The sequence below is a fragment of the Myotis nattereri genome (assembly GCF_964212035.1).
Source record: "Myotis nattereri genome assembly, chromosome: 6".
Taxonomy (NCBI): domain Eukaryota; kingdom Metazoa; phylum Chordata; class Mammalia; order Chiroptera; family Vespertilionidae; genus Myotis; species Myotis nattereri.
The window spans coordinates 37,781,789-37,800,393 of record NC_138081.1 but is presented as its reverse complement, the minus strand read 5'-3'; the positions used below and the strand labels follow the sequence as shown (position 1 = coordinate 37,800,393).

The 18,605-nt window shown below is 36.9% G+C and overlaps 1 protein-coding gene across 1 annotated transcript in view; it reads left to right on the top strand.

The window, feature by feature from the left end:
• Positions 1-12,725, top strand: part of TMEM30A (transmembrane protein 30A) — a 39,342-nt gene extending 26,617 nt beyond the window's left edge. The window contains exons 4-7 of the mRNA XM_081094712.1: positions 2,719-2,806; positions 5,574-5,717; positions 6,599-6,805; positions 11,747-12,725. Coding sequence (XP_080950838.1) covers positions 2,719-2,806; positions 5,574-5,717; positions 6,599-6,805; positions 11,747-11,940 — 633 coding nt within the window. The 3' untranslated portion in view covers positions 11,941-12,725. The remainder of the gene's footprint in view (positions 1-2,718; positions 2,807-5,573; positions 5,718-6,598; positions 6,806-11,746) is intronic.
• Positions 12,726-18,605: the final 5,880 nt, after the last annotated feature.

Below are 18,605 nucleotides of genomic sequence, written 5' to 3'. Positions count from 1 at the left end.
CTATGAAACAATGTGCTAATTGTTTAGTTAGAAATGTTAAAAAAATTTTTTTAAAGAATTTAAAGTGAAAGAGTTTATTAGTGAAGCAGTAGAATAGAGAGAAGGCTACTTCACAGGCAGAGCAGCCAGAAAAGTTAATTTTAATAATGCTAGGATATATTAAACTTTTACTTGCCATTTATAGTTTGTTTAATGAGGGTTTTTAGTTAAAAAATTTTCCCCCTGGATTTACAAAGATTAATGATTTCTCACAGCCAAAAGACAAATTACTACCTGCTTGTTTCTAATAGTGTTCTTGGGATTTTTGCTTTATTAATCTGTTTGTCATGGAATTTTGACAAGTCTAGCATTCTGGGTATGTAATTTGTTCTGTTTGGGTTTATTAGTTATTATCACACCAAGACTATGTAAATAAGCTACCTTTTTAAATTTCTGAGATTGTGTTTTAGAATGGAACATGTATGCTCTTCATTTTTTAACTTGTGGGAAGCCTGAGTAGTAAAGTCCAAAGGGTGGGTTACTGAAAAATTGTCTGAGGAACTTTTTGAAAGTATAGATTTCAGAATTCTAAGTATAGCAAGTTAGTGTCTGCAAGGGTGGAGCTCTAAAATGTATATTTTAACAAGCTCCCTTTCTGATGCCCAGCCTGGTTTGGGAATCGGTAGACTAGAGGATCTTAGTCTTCTGACTGTTGTTCAGCTTTTCATAGTAGTGGTTGGTGTGCAAGTAAGTATTTATGTTATTGCTGCCAGTCCAACAAACCATCAGAGTCCCAGAGCTATCTAGGATCTCTTACAAATGGTGAATCTCTTAGAATGTAATTTAGGATCATATTGTGACCAGAATGGTTCTGGTAAACCATTGCCCTACTGGTTTTATTGCTAGTTCCTGATGTTTGGGTTCTTAAGAAATAGCAAGTCTGTTTAAAGATTCTAGTTAGGGCTGTAATATTTTATAATTTATGTGGGATTTACTCTGTGGGATCCAATTTTTAGTACTCAAATCCAGTGAAGGTGATGTTCTTTGAGACATACCAACTTCCTAGGCCTCTCTCAATTTGTTGATTGGGAACATAGATTGAGTGTGTTCAGAGACCCAAAGTGGTAGTTGATTTATAATTATTTTATTTAGATACCTACTCATTTCACTGAGGGTGAAAGAAGCTGAGATTGATTCTTTTTTTAGAAACTGCAAGCAAAGATTTTAGACTAGACTAGGAATTGATGAAATGTCTTATTGTAAAGGGCTGTGTAGGTCATGTAGTTTCCGTAGCAGCTGCTCCCTCTGCCATTGTAGAATGGAAGCAGCTATAGGCAATACTTAAATGAATGGGTGTGACTGTATTCCAGTAAACTTTATTTACAAAAACAGGTGGTAGGCTGGATTTTGCCTGCTTGCTGTCACTTCTTGGTCCCTGGTCTGTACCAAAATGTGTGAATTTCTTTTTTTTTTCCAATCCTCACCCAAGGATATTTTTTCCATTGATCTTCAAAGAGAGTGAAAGGGAGGGAGAAGAGGGGAGACAGAAACAGAGAAACACTGACTGGTTGCCTCCTGCACACGCCCCAACTGGGGGTGGGGAGGGGATTTGCCCGGGGAATTGAACCCGTGACCCTTTGGTCCGTGGTCTGACTCTAACCACCAACCAGGGCCAAACTGTGTGAATTTAAGACCAGGTGATTTTCAAAAATCTTAAAAGTTTTCAAAAATGGGCAGATTGAAGTTCAAGTTACTTAACATTGTGTGTAAGACTTCATAATATGATATCAACCTACACTTTAGGCTCATTGTTTTATACTTTATCTTTTTAAAAAAGTGTTTTTATTGATTTGAGAGAGAGAGAGGAGAGAGAAGAGAGAAGCATCATGTGAGATTGTTTTGAGAAATGGCTTAATTGGCCTTGGAGTCCCAGAACAACTCATATATACAACTAATCTTTACTTGGTAGAATCTCCATTTAACCCTGCAACTGCCATATGTCCTTGAGATCTTCAATAGGGACTAATGCTTCTTGCCTAGCCAGCATTTTCGTTTTCCTTGTACCTGGATGCACAGTTTAGAAAAGATAGTTATATTCTAGGAATCTGCATTAAGCCAACTCCCTCCCTCCCTCCCTCCCTCCCTCCCTCCCTCCCTCCCTCCCTCCTTCCCTCCCTCCCTCCTTCCTTGCTTCCCTTCCTTCTTTTCTTTTTTCCTTCCCTTGACAGGGGATTTAACTCAGAATCACAAATTTTGAATTAATCCTGTTAATTTTATAAGTGAGCACAGGTAAATCAAGGGACTTGCCCAAAGTCACATAGTACACAACTGAAACTAGAATCTCCAGTCTCTTTACCTCCAGTTTAAGACCCCTTCAATTATGTCACAACTAGATTGACAGTAGATTGCTTCTTAATTTTTCTTGGACAAAACTTTTTGTGGTTATGATTTCTGTGTTGATATGAAAATAAAAAATGTCAATTTGGTATATACCTGTATGACAAAATATATGCAAGGAAAAGTTACATTAAAATGATAATGCAGTAATGTTAAGGAATGTATTTTAGTATTTAAATGTAGCGTTATTTATAGTGTACTTAAAATACAGACTCATTTTGTATACATTGCAAGTGAGAAGCAAGTAGGGATTGAATTTTTAATCAGTAATAGGAGCCTAGCTCATAGTTCTCTTGGAGGCCTGGGTAATAATTTCTCTTTTCTTTTCCTTCTAAATATCAGAATCCCAGTAAGGAATGTGAGCCTTATCGAAGAAATGAAGACAAACCAATTGCTCCTTGTGGAGCTATTGCCAACAGCATGTTTAATGGTATGATATAAATACAAAGATATAGATATAGACATAAAATTAGGAAACTTTATATAATCTTACTAGAGGCCCAGTGCATGAAATTTGTGTACTGGTAGGTTCCCTAGTGGCTGCTCGCTGCCAGCCAGGGCCTCCCTCCCTTCCCCCGGCTGGCCCCACCTCCTGGTCGAACTCCCAGACGAACTCCCCGTTGAGGTGACAATTTGCATACTATGCTTTTATTATATAGGATTACAGATTTAATAGTCTAGTAAACATGAATGAAATTGAGAAATTCAACAATCTTAAGATAAATACAGGGTGTCTCAAAACAATGTATGTACACTTTAACAGCTGATAGCTCAGTTTTCAACATGAAATGTATTTTAATAAACACTGCCTTTATAATTATTCAAAGTGTGTGCATACATTTTTTGGGAATACCCTATATATCAATTAGTAATTCAGTGGGTTATTATAATGCTTTGTGACTTTCTTCTGAGAATGCTTATATTTTAAGGATGAATTTTTGTTTCTGGGAAGAAATAAGCAGGGACATTGTGCTTTCCTATTTCATATATGATAAAATAAAAGCTAGGTTACCTTTCCCACCAACTTTTAATATTTATATCATTAAAAAGATGCTACAGTTGATCATTTAGAGCAGCACTGTATAATTATAAATATAATGTGAACCATAAATGTGAGACATGCATATAATTTTCAGTTTTCTAGTAGTCACATTAAAAATAATAAAAAGAAATAAGTGAAATTAATTTTTAATTAAGTTTATTGAGGTAATATTGGTTAATAAAATTATATAGGTTTCAAGTATACAGTTCTGTGATACATCATCTTTATATTGCATTTACCACCCAAAGTCAAATATCCTTCTATCACCATATATTTGATCCTCTTTAACTTTTACCACTCCCTACCCCCTTTTCCTCTGTTAACCACCATATTGTTGTCTGTTTATGAGTTTTTGTTTGTTTTCTTTGTTCATTTGTTGCTTTCAGTTTTATATCCCACATATGAGTGAAATCATGGTTCTTGAGTTTTTCTGACTTCTTTCATGTTAGCATGATATTCTCAAGATTTATCCACATTGTTGCAAATGGCAGTAATTCATCTTTTCTTAATGGCTAAATAGTGTTCCATTGTATATAGTTACATTTTCTTTATCCAATTTTCTATTGAGGGACACTTTGTTGTTTCCATGTCTTGGCCACCGTGAATATTGCTGCAATGAATATAGGGGTGCATATATGTTTGGGAATAAATGTTTCCAAATTTTTGGGGTAGATACCCAGAAAAGGGTTTCTGGGTTATATGGTAAGTCCAGACTTAATTTTTTAAGGAACCTCCATACTGTTTTCCTTAGTAGCTATGCCAGTTTATATTCCCACCAGCAGTGATGGTGGGTTCTGTTTTATCAAACTACAAAGCTTCTGCACAGCAAAAGGAACCATCAGCAAAACAAAAAAGGCAGCCAACTGTATGGGAGAAGGTATTTGCAAACAATGGGAGATATTTGCTCTGACTAGGGGTTAATACCCAAAATAAATAAAAAACTCATAGAACTCAACAACAACAAAATTACCCACTCAAACAATAGGTAGAGGACCTGAACAGACACTTCTTCCAAGAAAACATACAAATGGCCAACAGATATATGAAAAGATGCTCAACTTTGCTAGCGGGGAAATAAAAATCGAAACTACAATGAGATACCAACTCACATCTGTTAGAATGGCTGTTATCAATAAGACAAATAATAACATGTTGGAGAGGTTGTGAAATTAATTTTAATAATATATTTTATTGAACCCAATAAGCTCAAAACATCATTTCAGCATATAAATAATATGCATTATATAAAAGTTGTTGATAAGATATTTTATATTCTACTAGAGGCCCGGTGCACGAATTCGTGCACCAGTGGGGTCCCTTGGCCTAGCTTGCGGGTTCGGACCGAAACCTGCTCTCTGACATCCTCTGAGAGGCCAAGATTGTGAGAGTGTGCAGGCCAGGCTGAGGGACCCCACCAGTGCACGATCCGGGCTGGGGAGGCATATGGGAGGTTGGCCAGCCAGGGAGGGACCATGGGATGGCTCCAGGGTGTGTCTGGCCCATCTCGCTCAGTCCTGATTGGCCGGATCCCTGCAGCAAGCTAACCTATAGGTCAGAGTGTCTGCCCCCTGATGGTCAGTGGACATCATAGTGAGCGGTTGAGCAGCCTTAGCATATCATTGGCATATTACGTTTTGATTGGCTGAATGGACAACTGGACACTTAGTATATTAGGCTTTTATTATATAGGATTTTTTATACTAAGTCTTTGATATACATTTACAAAACATCCATTTAACTGTCATTTCAAAAGCTCTGTAGCCATGTAACCACTGGCTACTATATTAGACAGTGCAGATAGAGAAATGCATAAACCATTAACTATTTATGAACGCATGTTTAAAAGAAAGAAGAGGCAGATTTACCTTGCAAATAATTTTATTTGGTTTAATATTAAAACATTTGACCTTATCTCCTATCAGCCAAATAGGAAAGTAACCTAGAACTGTATTGAGTGATGAAAGAAAAGTCCATCTGGGATTATAAATTTTTAATTGCTAATTCACATATAAATAATCAAGAGCAAATATACATCATATGCCTACTCTGTTACCACCACTTTTGAAAGCAAATACCAGATCCTAATTTCTCATAGAGTAAAGCGGGTATTTTGGATTTTCAATATTTAGCAATATCTTCCTTTTCTTATTTTTAGATACATTAGAATTGTTTCTGGTTGTCAATGGATCATTTTCAACGGCAATTCCTTTGAAAAAGAAAGGTATTGCTTGGTGGACAGATAAAAATGTGAAATTTAGAAATCCCCCTGGAGAAGGCCCCCTACAAGAACGATTTAAAGGTAAAATATTACTAATATCCTTTTAAAACATGATATAAGCTAGAAGTTTTAATAAAGTACCTAAAATTTTCAATCTTTCGAATCTCAGAAGATATTTATGCTTTTTGAAAACAGCTACTTTTCTTAACTTCATACATAGTAAGGTAAAAGTATATAGTCTGTTCTAATGTACTGAAATCCTAAAGGAAATGTAAACTTTTAATCTTAAACTTCTCTGGTATTTTCTTATAAGCATTTTACCCATAATCTTTTAAAACTGCAATGAAGTTTCTTTTTAACAAACCCCTATTATTTATTATAATTATAGATCCAAATTTACTTTTGTTTCTATATCTCAATTTCACAATGTAATGTTTCATACCACTATATCTTTGCATTAAATTATCTGCCTTTTGGTATATACTCAACAGCTCACTTTTAGTATTCTCTTTTATATATATTTTGATTTCAGAGAGGAAAGAAGAGGGAGAGAGAGAGAGAAACATCAATGATGAGAGGGAATCATTGATCGGCTGCCTCCTGCACACCCCCTACTGGGGATTGAACCTGAAACCCAAGCATGTGCCCTTGACTGGAATCGAACCTGGGACCTTCCAGTCTGCAGTCCAACACTCTATCCACTGAGCCAAACCAGCTAGGGCCTTTTAGTATTCTCTTAATTGAGATATTAAATCTTTGTAATTATGTTAAGTTGTTACATGAGGAATTGGTTTCTCTCTTGATATAAGACTTCCTTAGAATATGAATGTATTCAAACCTTTGAAAATGAGAAAAATATTCTGATTGTGTAATATATATCTTTGTTTTATTAGAGTGTGAATTTTCAGTGAAACTCTTAATAGAATATTTTGTCTCTCCCACTCCCACCCCTCCTTTTTAAGATACAACAAAGCCAGTAAACTGGGTTAAACCAGTATACTTGCTGGATTCTGACCAAGATAATAATGGATTCATAAATGAAGATTTTATTGTTTGGATGCGTACTGCAGCATTGCCTACTTTTCGTAAGTTATATCGTATTATAGAGCGGAAAAGTGATTTACATCCAACGTTACCAGCTGGAGACTACTTTTTGAATATCAAATACAGTATCCTTTTTTGGCCATGAGCACATATTCATAGAATTGGAAAGGAGTGTAGTCCAGCCATATCTTAGTTATGTGGTATGCTGCTTTGTGTTGAGTTATGATCTCTGCATTTTTATAAGAGTGTATGTATGGGAAAGTATCTTTTATGCCTTCCAGAAATATCTTTAATTTTTATATACTTTGTACTAGGGTTTAAGCATATTATTTGGTAAAATTATTTAAAATGTAGGTTCTGGGTTTACTTGTAAGCTAGATATTTTTTTTTCTTTTTTTTTTAAATATATTTTTTATTGATTAAGATATTACATATGTGTCCTTGTCCCCACGTTACCCTCTACCCCCCCCCCCCCCCGCTCATGCCCTCACCCCCCCGTTGTCCGTGTCCATTGGTTAGGCCTATATGCTTGCATATAAGTCCTTTGGTTGATCTTTCCCTCTTACCCCCACCCTCCCCTACCTTCCCTCCAAGGCCCGACAGTCCAATCAATGCCTCTCCGTCTCTGGATCAGTCCTTGTTCATCAGTTTATGTTGTTCATTATATTCCACAAATGAGTGAGATCATGTGGTATTTATCCACTCTCCAGTTCCATCCTTGCTGTGGCAAATGGTAAGAGTTCCTTTTTCTTCTTCCTCTTCTTAAAGAATACCTTTCAGCATTTCATATAATGCTGGTTTGGTGGTGATGAACTCCTTTAGCTTTTTCTTATCCGTGAAGCTCTTTATCTGACCTTCTATTCTGAATGATAGCTTTGCTGGATAAAGTAATCTTGGTTGCAGGTTCTTGCTATTCATCACTTTGAATATTTCTTGCCACTCTCTTCTGGCCTGCATGGTTTCTGTTGAGAAATCAGCTGACAGTCGTATGGGTACTCCCTTGTAGGTAACTGACTGTCTTTCTCTTGCTGCTTTTAAGATTCTCTCTTTATCTTTTGCTCTTGGCATTTTAATTATGATGTGTCTTGGTGTGGTCCTCTTTGGATTCCTTTCGTTTGGGGTTCTCTGCGCTTCCTGGACTTGTAAGTCCATTTCTTTCACCAGGTAGGGGAAGTTTTCTGTCATTATTTCTTCAAAAAGGTTTTCAGTATCTTGCCCTCTCTCTCCTTCTGGTACCCCTATAATTCTGATGTTGGTACGCTTGAAGTTGTCCCAGAGGTTCCTTACACTATCTTCATATTTTTGGAATCTCTCTTCTTTTTTCTTTTTCGGTTGGGTATTTTTTGTTTCTTTGTATTTCAAATCTTTGACTTGATTCTTGGGATCCTCTTGTCTGCTGTTGGATCTCTGTAAATTATTCTTTATTTCAGTCAGTGTATGCTTAATTTCTAGTTGGTCCTTTTTCATGTCCTCCATTGTCTCACTATACTTATTGAGGGATTCATTAAATTTATCGGCGGTTTCCATAAAATTCTTGAAAAACCTTATAAACGTGGCCTTGAACTCTATATCCAGTCGTTTGCTTTCCTCCATTTCTGCCATTTGTGACCTGTTTCTTTGTCTCCGCATTTTGGCTGCTTCCCTGTGTTGATAGAGTGGCCCTGCGTGCCAGGTGTCCTGTAGGGCCCAGTGGCTCAGCCTCCCCAGTTACCTGGGGTGGACACTCTTGGTGCACTCTTGGTGCCTTGGTTGTTGTAGGATCACTGGGAGGAATTGACCTCCAGGCCAATTGGCTGTGAGAATCAGCTGTGTCTGAAGTGGGAGAACTTCTGTGCTGAAGACACCCTTCTGGGGAAAGACTTGCTTCAGTGGGGCTTTGGTGCTCACTGAGTCTGCTCCCTGAGTGTGTCCCTTATGGATCTGAGGAGTTGCAATCTGGATGGTCCCCCTGTGACCACTGGGTACAGTGGCTCCTGGATCTAAGGAGGTGCTAATTCAGCCTCTGCCTGAGGCCACACAGCAGGAGCCACGAAGAGGCTCAGCTGTGAAGCAGTGCAAGCCGCTGCGGGGCCTTGGGCCTTCTCTTGGAAGTTCCGGGTCTGCCTGGCTCGGCTGCAGTTAGGTACATTCACATGCAAAAGCCTCTGCCGCAGCCTGGGTGGGGCGGGGTCTCAGAGAGTCAAAGGGCGGAGAAAGCAGCTATGGCTGATTCTCCTAAGGAGTCGCGCGTCTCAGTGACCCGGTAATTGCTGCAAGCACCTCTGAGGGAAAGCCGCCCTCAAGTTCGCCCGTTGCCCGACAGACCAACTTCTCCCCGGATGAGTCCTGGGTCCCCAGAGACTTCCCGGAACCGGAGTTCAGAGCAGTAGGGAGCTTGTGATTCAAAAAGACAGCCGCATCCTCAGGTGCCACCCCCTTTCCGCGCGCGCGAGCCGCAGTACCTCTGCACTTCACCTCCGCAGCTCCTCTGGCTCTCAGTGTGCTTTTCTTTCCTTCTAGTTGTAGAATTTACATTCAGCCAGGCTTCCTGTTGTTCTGGATGATGTCTGCTCTGTCCTTTGCGGTATTTTTCAATTGTTGTGGGAGGAGGCAATTTCCCGGTGTTTATCTATGCCGCCATCTTAGTTTCTCCCCCTAAGCTAGATATTTTTACATGGGTGATTGTAATTGAGCTTAATGGGAAGGCCAGTAAATGTACCTAATAATACATAAGTGTTGGTGGTACAAGCTGATTTTTTAAGATTTATTTTTATTGATTTCAGAGAGAGGAAGAAAAAGACTAGAGAGAGGAAAATCAATGAGAGAGAATCATTGATCCATTGCCTCCTGCACACCCCCTACTGGGAATTGCAGTGTGACCTCCTGGTTCATAGGTCAACGCTCAACCACTGAGCCATGGCGGTTGGGCTACAAGCTGTTTTAATATATATTTTTACATATTAAAAATCAGCAGATATGTTAACTAATATCAACATAATTGTTTCTAACTACTGCTCTGTTCATAGTACAAAACATTTTTATCATTAGCTGTATTTTGCCACATTAATAATTGAGATGTAATTTTCAGTGCTGATAAATGTCATTCATTTCAGTCTGACTGTGTCAACATTGTACTAAGTATTTTCCATGCATTATTTTACTTAAATTCAAGCTTTATGAAGTAGTTGTCATCTCTATGTTATAGACAAGGATACAGGAACATAGAGCATTTAAGTAACTTGCCTGAGATTACATGGGAAATAAGTAGAAGAGTTGAAGCTCATGGTCAAGCTGTTGACCCCAAAGGCCATGACTTTTCCGTCAATCACCATCCCTAGCTAGTTTAAACCAGTCCATACCAGCCTAGATGCAGTCTTTCCTAAGACGGAAATGTTGAGCACTACCTTTTATTCAAAACAAAGTCCTTACATTTTTAAATCTCTAGTTCATTTTATATCTCATGAATGAAAAGTTTCTTAAATATTTGCATTTAAATGTTTGCTAATGACAGATTAAAAGTTACCAAGTTTTTGAAACTAGGTCCCCCTAGGAGTAATTTTGGGCAGACAGACCCAGTTCAGGTGCTAGTAGAATGAACATTATCTTGATACTGAACAGCTGCCCTCTACTTTGGCTACAGTCTCAAGATAATGCTTTAAAATTACTTAAAATGTAGGTTCTGAATTTATTTGTAAGCTAGATATTTTTACATGGTTGACTATAATTGAGCTTAATGGGAAGACCAATGTAGCCAAAGTACAGGGCAGCATTCAATATCAAGATAATGCCCTTTCTATTAGCACCTGAATTGGCCCTGTCTGCCCAAAATTGCTCCTACAGGGACCTACTTTCAAAAACTTGGTAACAGTATCCAAACCTGAAGCCTCCAGACTATAATAAAGGAAAGTCTTTGGAGTGACCACTCAGGAATTCTCAGCTGAGAATTTGCATCCCAGGCATGGAGAGGAGAACTGTCAGGAGAATGCAGGATGTATTGAAGATTGACAAGATGGGCCTGCAAAATATCAAGGGTTAATTATCAAAACTAGGTATAAGGTAGGAACTAGGTATTAGAATTAAGGCAGAAGCCCATTTTTTAGGTGTGTGATACTGGGAGATACTCGCATGGGTGATTTGAGACCGTACTCCTCAGAGCTCTGGGTTAGTTAGAGCTCTCATAATCAGTGTGAACTGATTTAAGAAACTAGTAGAGCTAAACGTGCCATTTGGAGTCATTTGGAGAGTTGCAGGAGCCCAGAGAAACAGATGGGGCCCAATATTGATTCAAAAGCCGCTTGTGAAAAGGTTGTAAATCTTTTACATAAGGACTTAGTTGTCCCCTTTTCTGACCTGTTGCTGCAATCCTAGAACTGATCCATGCTCATCCAATAAACTGGCATCTCATTTCATAAATCTCTTTAACAACCCACCTTTCACTTCCACTCTGTTTTAGCCATCACCTCTCTGTGTCACACCAGCTCCAAATCAGCAAGTTAAGACTAGTATAATGCTTTTTTACCCTGTTCTTAGAGTCTTCTCATTTTCTCATAACTACTCTCTTGCTACACATGCTCTTTGAGCTTACAGAGAAGACTTCTGATTCCTTCATCTTTTCCTTGTCTCTTGGTCTGTCAACCTCCTCTTTGAGGGTTTAACTGCTACTAGTATTTATTTGAAATATTTTTTCACATTATATTTCTTTTTTTCATTTTTATTTTAAATATTTATTGTTGAAAATATTACATAGACCCCTTCTGTTCCCCTTTAATCCTTCTAGTCATTTATTTGTGGCATTTTGCCCCTCCTGTGTAATGAGGGCACAAGTATCTGAGAACCGATATAACTGTTAAATTTGGTTGTTTTTTCTTGCAAACTATATTGGCTATACTACTAACATTTAATCTGCTAAACCAGTTCTTCAGGATAAATATTACACAATTATTTTATGATTCGGAACATGGGAGTAAGGTGCCTGGGTATCATAGAATTATGCCAATGAATTACAAGCAATTAAATGCTAACTTTTTAAGGTGTATTTTAAAAATAAAGTCACTGAACATGGAAAAGTTTTCCTATTCACTCTTCAGATTACCCTGTACATTCTTTTGATGGACGAAAACGGATGATCTTAAGCACTATTTCATGGATGGGAGGAAAAAATCCATTTTTGGGAATTGCTTATATCACCACTGGATCCATCTCCTTCCTTCTGGGAGTTGTATTGCTAGTAATTAATCATAAATATAGAAACAGTAGTAATACTGCTGACATTACCATTTAATTTTATATTCTGAAAACAAACTTACCGCATGTACATCAAGGCCAGTTCTGTTCAGCCTAGCTTTTGAATGCCGATGTCTGGTTAGTATGTCATTTTTGAGGTTGGCATACCACTTTTTATTTAAAAAACAGTCTTTGTCCTTTACTTCATTCCTATGGATGACTTATGAAAATATATGATGGGTATAAAACAAATTAACTTTATTGATCATGTCAGCACTGTAACTACTGAAATGGCATTCTAATGTTTGCTTTTTGATGGGACAGCCCATATGCATAGAGCCTCTATCATGTGAAATGTGTCTGCTGCTTAAATGTTTATGCTGTGTTGATAAATATTATATTGACATACGTGCTGTATATGTGTGCCTATTGTGTAAAGAGAGGAATTACAAGATGTATGAGTATAATGCTTTGCTAACCTTCAGGATTCAAAGTCATGAAAAAATGAAGAAAGACCAAATCTAAATAAAACACTTCATCATTGTCATGTGTCATGTGTAAAGGCTTAAAGTACCATCTTTGGTGAGGTGGTTCATATATTTAATTTATCTAGTACAGTTCTTTGTCAAGCTTAGTTTTGATTTCACCTTTGAAGTCTTACTTATGCTCATGTCTGAAGAGGTCAGGTAGGAGAATTTAAAATTCGTCTTTCCATTTGGTTAAGTTGTTGCAGTCAGGAACCCCAATTCACTTGATATGTTTTTACATGTGATCATGGAAATACCTCAAGCTGTTTTTATTTTGCCGGTAAGTGTTTTGACTTCAGTACTAATATTACATTGCAGAAATTTTGGAAAATAGTAACCTTTATTTCCTCTGTATTTCATTCAATTTTTGCATATAGGTCAAATATGGATGTGTGTGCACATTCTCTTTAGTTAATGCAACAATAGTTTTGGTTGGTTTTCCTAATACATTATATATATATATATATATATATAATTTTAATCCTCACCTGAGGACATGGTTTTTTTTAATTGATTTGAGAGAGAGAGAGAGACATCCATGTGAGAGAAAAACATTGATTGGTTGTCTCCCACACGCATCCAAACTGGGATCCAATCCACAACCTCGGTATGTGTCCTGACTGGGAACTGAACCTACAACTTTTTAGTGTATAGCATGATGCTCCAACCAAATGGATCACCCGGCCAGGCCTAAGAAATATTTGAAAAAGTGGTTCTTTAAATTTCCTTATTAAATTCTGGAGATTTTTGAGTATATACATTATAAATTATATATGGTTGAAGCTGTTGTATTTTCTATCACTGGAATTATTTTAATATTCCTTATTGAATAAATGTTGTAATTTGTTTGCTATAAAACTTATTCTTGAATGCAAACTTATTTTTTCACATTCATGAAAATGTATGAATTAGAGGACTTAATCTCATTGAAATTGCTTTTTTTTTTTTTTTTTACTCATATGTTTATTTAGAAGAATGCCTGCTAATTTAGAATTTGTAATGGTTTCCTTCAGTTATATTTTAAATCAGAAGGTCTGGGTAATGTATCAATTTTGATTAGTATGTTTTTTAAAAAACCAAAACCAAAAAAATAACGTAATAGTAGAAATGTGCCACACCTAAGTTTTGTATAGCGTGACTTTTAATTTGTTGAATATTACTTGCATGAGGTACTTAATATATGATTATACTGAAATTTCTGAGTGCACAGGGTATTTTTTTGTCTGAAAATAGTCTTGGTTTTGTCAGTCTTTCAGAATATTATTATTTGTTCTCATAACTGACCCTCTTACCCATGGCAGTTGATCTTCTGGAATACATTATTGGGGGAGAGGGGTCCTGCTAGTTGTCCAGATTGAGTTTGTTCTGTTTAAGGAGGACTTCCATCCCGCATCCCCTTTTCTAATTGGGGGACCAAAGGTGCTGCTAAAGAAATGTTGAAGAGCCCTTCCAACATTTTCTCATCTGTGAAGATGAAATCTTAAAATATATTTGGAGTTTTATCTATTTTATAACTACATTGATGGCTTTAGTTTCTTCTGTCTCCTCCCCTTTGAGCTCTAAGGGATTCCTTTTGGTAAATATGAAGAATGTGGAACATTTATATGGCCTCTGTAAAATATTGGTAAATATGAAGAATGTGGAACATTCATATGGCCTCTTTCTTGTGGGCTTTATGCTCATTTTTTGGAAACATTAATGTAATATTCAACTTTCAAAGAATTATGTTTAATTTTAAGACAACTAGGTTAAATAGAAGACATTGAAGAATGCATTAACTTGCAGGAAATATTTTGATATGTGAAGTTTCTCAATTGAAGGAATTATTAGTAAGTAAAAACTAAGAAATGTCATTGAAATAAGGCAGTTTAAAAATAAATTGGTAAAAATAACTGTATTATCAAATAGAGAATTATTCAACCAAGAGGAGAGTCAAATGAATATTATTTATTGATTAGTAAGTTTATTTGTAATCTTGATTATGTTAAAAGATAGCTTTCTGTTAGTATGTTCTGTATTAATAAAAATGAACAAAATTAATTTGGCTATGTTCATGTGTCTTCCTAAAATAATAATGCCCTGGGGTTGTTGCTAATGTTTAGTACTAAATTTTTCGCTCAGGGTCAATGAGCTCAAGTTTTAGCATTTCTATGCCTAGATTTGATTGCCGTATGGATATCTATAATAATAAAAGCGTAATATGCTAATTAGACCAGACGTCCTTCCGGACAAAGCTGGGGCTGCGAGGGAAGCCCGGGTCCCCGGGTGCCAGAGGGAAGTCAGTGCGGGCAGCCGGGGGAAGAAAGACCTACTCTTGACGAATTTCGTGCATCAGGCCTCTAGTATAGTATATTAATCACTAACAGCATCAACTCAGTATTATCCGTATTATTGAGTAATGTGTTCTTACCAGGAAGTGGTCAAATTGTCACCTGAGTTATAGGCAGACAGGCTAAACTTCATATTCACAGGAAATGTCTAGTAAATAGAAAATGAAAATGTGGGATAGAGGCAAAGATGATGAAAATAATGAAGTAAGGGGGGCACACAGGAAATGAAAAGCCTGACTAAGAAAGAGGAACAGCTGAGAGGTAGGGTTAATGAATGTTGTCCAGTCTGTTCACCACCTATCTTTATGGAAACACTGCCTTAGAATTACAGTATAGTCCTTTGTTGGTTAAGTCACAAAGTTTTGTTGTTTGTAAACATGGTTACTTTGAGGGGAAGGACAGGGTGAGGAAGTGCTTTCTCAAGAAGAATTTTGATGCATAAATGTAGAGTTTGGATGATCTAGTAAAGTGTTTTAGAGCTACTCTCTTTAGCTCATGCCCCATTCAGTAAATATAAAAATCACATTTCCCCTGATGTCATTTGAAATTTCAAAATAAATTATACCATGGTAACCTTATTTGCTTTTATATATCTGTAAAATTTATCAAAGTACATACACAATTTAAAAAATCTAAAGATCTTATGATGAAAAGCAGTAGTCCCAACTTAATTTACCTTCCAGAGACAATCATTTTGACTCCAAAAGTTTATTTGGGTTTTTATCTTAGTGTATCTAAATAATATGCCTATTCTACTGTTGCTTGATTTAACACTTTTAGACATTACCTTGATGTTACCAGATAATTAAGCTCTCTAACACACTTTCTCCCCTTCTCCCATTATAAAGTTATGCCATAAAATTTACTAAATGCATTCGCTACTGTTTAATTATACTGTAGTGCAAAGCAGTGCACCATGATTACATTTTGTATACTTTTATTTCTTCTGGACTTAATCCTCTCGTTTTTAACACAAGTTTCTGGAAATGTCTTAATTTTTTTTTTTTCTAACTTCTCAATCAGTTTTACTAGGTTTCCATCACTGGAGAGGTCTATTCTGCATTTATCTTCTGTGCCAATCTGTACTGTGCTTCCCTCTCTTCCCTTCTTTTCCTTCCTTTCATTTTCTTTTTCTTCCTTTTCTTTCATCAATCCTCATCTGAGGGTATTTTTCCATTGATTGTTAGGGAGAGTGGAAGGGAGGGGGAGAAGACACAGAGAGAAAAACATCAATGTGAGAGAGACATCGATTTGTTGCCTCCTGCATGTGCCCCAGCTGGGGATCAAGCCTGCAGCTGAGGTATGTGCCCTTGACTGGAATAGAACCCATGACCCTTTAGTCAGTGGGCCAACACTCCATTCACTGAGCCATACTGGCTAGGGCTGTACTGGTTGTTTTCTTGTCTGGCCTCAGAGCCATTATCCCTTGACCTCCTTTGGTCACCCTCCTGTGTTGGATGTGCTATTTCCTAGTTTACTTTCTTGTTTACTGGAGCACTTCCTACAACATTTAAATATTCCTAAGAAGTGGTATATGAGAGGCAAATGTCCTGAGTCCTTACATGTCTAAAATGTTCTTATTTTACTCTCACATTTCATTGGTAGTCTGACTACATATACAATTTAAGTTAAAAATAATTTTTCCTCAGAGTTTTGAAGACATTGCTCCACTCTCTTCTAGCTTTTATTATTGTTTTTGAGAAATTTGATTTTATCCTGGTCAGATATTAACTTCTTTCACTGATGGTTAATTTTCTTCCCTTTTTCTCCAGTTGTTTTTTTTTTTTTTCCCTCCAGTTGTTTTGACACTGTTGTCTCTGCTCTTTCTAAAAGATGTCTTCATTGTGATCTTCCAACATGATCTTCCCGTTGAGTTTTTATAGATATATATATTTAAAAATTGTTAAGACTCTCTTTATTTTTATTGTTTCTAAAATATTTTTTAATGTTCATTCTGGAAAGCATACTAATTTTTTTTTAGGACGTGTATGGAAGCATATATACAGCTGTCGACAAAAGTAGGTTTATAGTTGTGAGTACACAAAACAGTTTATTCTTGTTATATTATTTGTAATACAACTGTAAACCTACTTTTGCCTACCCCTGTAATTTTGTTTTTCATACTATTTACACTGATTTTTTGTTGCTATTTTTAATTTTAGTTTTCTTTTGTTCACGTAGGTGACCTTCCTTGTATATGGCTAGCTTCAGCAATCTGTCCTGTAAAAAAGAATAACGGAAAGCTCTTTCTTTGTGGGCAGTGCTTGATTAGTGATAGGCTTCTCTTGCACAGTGCAACTCAAAAATGCCATTCAGTGAATTATTTGTTCTCTTCATGATAAAAAGCTTAATGACAAGTAGTAAATAGCTGGCAGGTCAACAGTTGTAGGTGGACTGAATTTTGAGAAAGACTGCATTAGGAATCGTTGTCAGGGACCGTTCAGTTCCTCTAGGGAAGAATTCTCTCAAAGAAGTGGTTGAAGGAGGGTCTGTTTATTCCTGCTTTAACTCTGTCTCTGCCTTGTCCTCCACCTCACTTTCTGTTTTCCACTTAATACATATTTCTCTATACCTGTCTGTCCCTCAGCATACTCCTTTCATCTAGTAGTCTCCCGTTACTCCTGATAAAAGTTCTCTTGTCTTCACCCAGTTGGTGTTTCTCATTGGTTGAGCATTGAACCATGAAAGGTCACGGTTCAATTCGGGTCAGGCTACATGCCCACGTTGTGGGCTCAATCCACAGAAGGGGGTGAGGGAGGCAGCAGGTAGATAATTCTCTCATCATTGATCTTCCTATCTCTCCCTATCCCTTCCTCTCTCTGAAATCAATAAAAAAAGGTAAAAAAAAAGTTCTCTTGTCTTCAACCTGTGAGAAACAGTGTTGGGGGCGAGAGATTGTATTTGGTTGAGAGAGGTAGGGCAGAGGCTATATAATTTTCAGCTAGCCATTTTTAGGACAGTCCCTTGGCTCTGCTCTTTGCCATAACTTTTACCTCCAAGTCAGCTTCTCAATGATCATGGGACCAATCGGCATGGTTCTCACTGATACCCCCTTGCAGTCCCTTCAGATCATTGCAGCTGCTTCTGTCCTCCTCAGTCTATCGCAACTGCTTTCTGTTTCTAGAAATCTGTTGAAATCCTTTCTCTGTTTCTGTCTCCTCTCTACTTTCATTCCTTTTGGGCTCATATCTTTTTTAAAGGATGGGTTTTAGATTATCATACAGTCAACTTACTTTTTTTTCTTGTAGTTCTGTGAGTTATAACTAATGTCTAAATTTTTGTAATCTTCATAGGATACTGAGCAGTACCATCAACCCCCCCTCCCCCCACAAACTCCCTTATACTGTTCCTTTTTGTCACACTTAACCTCGCTGATAACCCCAGGCAACCACTGACCTCTTTTCCATCCCCAGTTTTTCTTCTAGAATGCTATAAATGGAATCATACCATATGTAACCTTTGAAACTGGTTTCTTTCACTCAGCATAATGCCTTTTAGATTCATCTAAAGGTCTATCAATACCTCATAACCTTTCAGTTTCTTTTCTTTCATTTTACTAGAGTGAGAGAGAGAAAAGACTCTTAGGGCCAGTTCACTATCAAACCAGAAACACCTTGAAGCACCTTGTGATTTTATAACATTTTATAATCTTTTTTTCTCCTTACTTAAAAATTTTTATTGAATTTATTGGGGTGATACTGATTAATAAAATTATATTGGTTTCAAATATACAACATTTTATAACATTTTTTTAAAAACTTAATGTTTTTATGCATTTTAAGTGACATTAATGGGAACTTGTCTGCTTGTGTGCCCCAAGCTTTTCTATTCAGGGTAATGTGGAAGAAGACTGAACTCATCATACA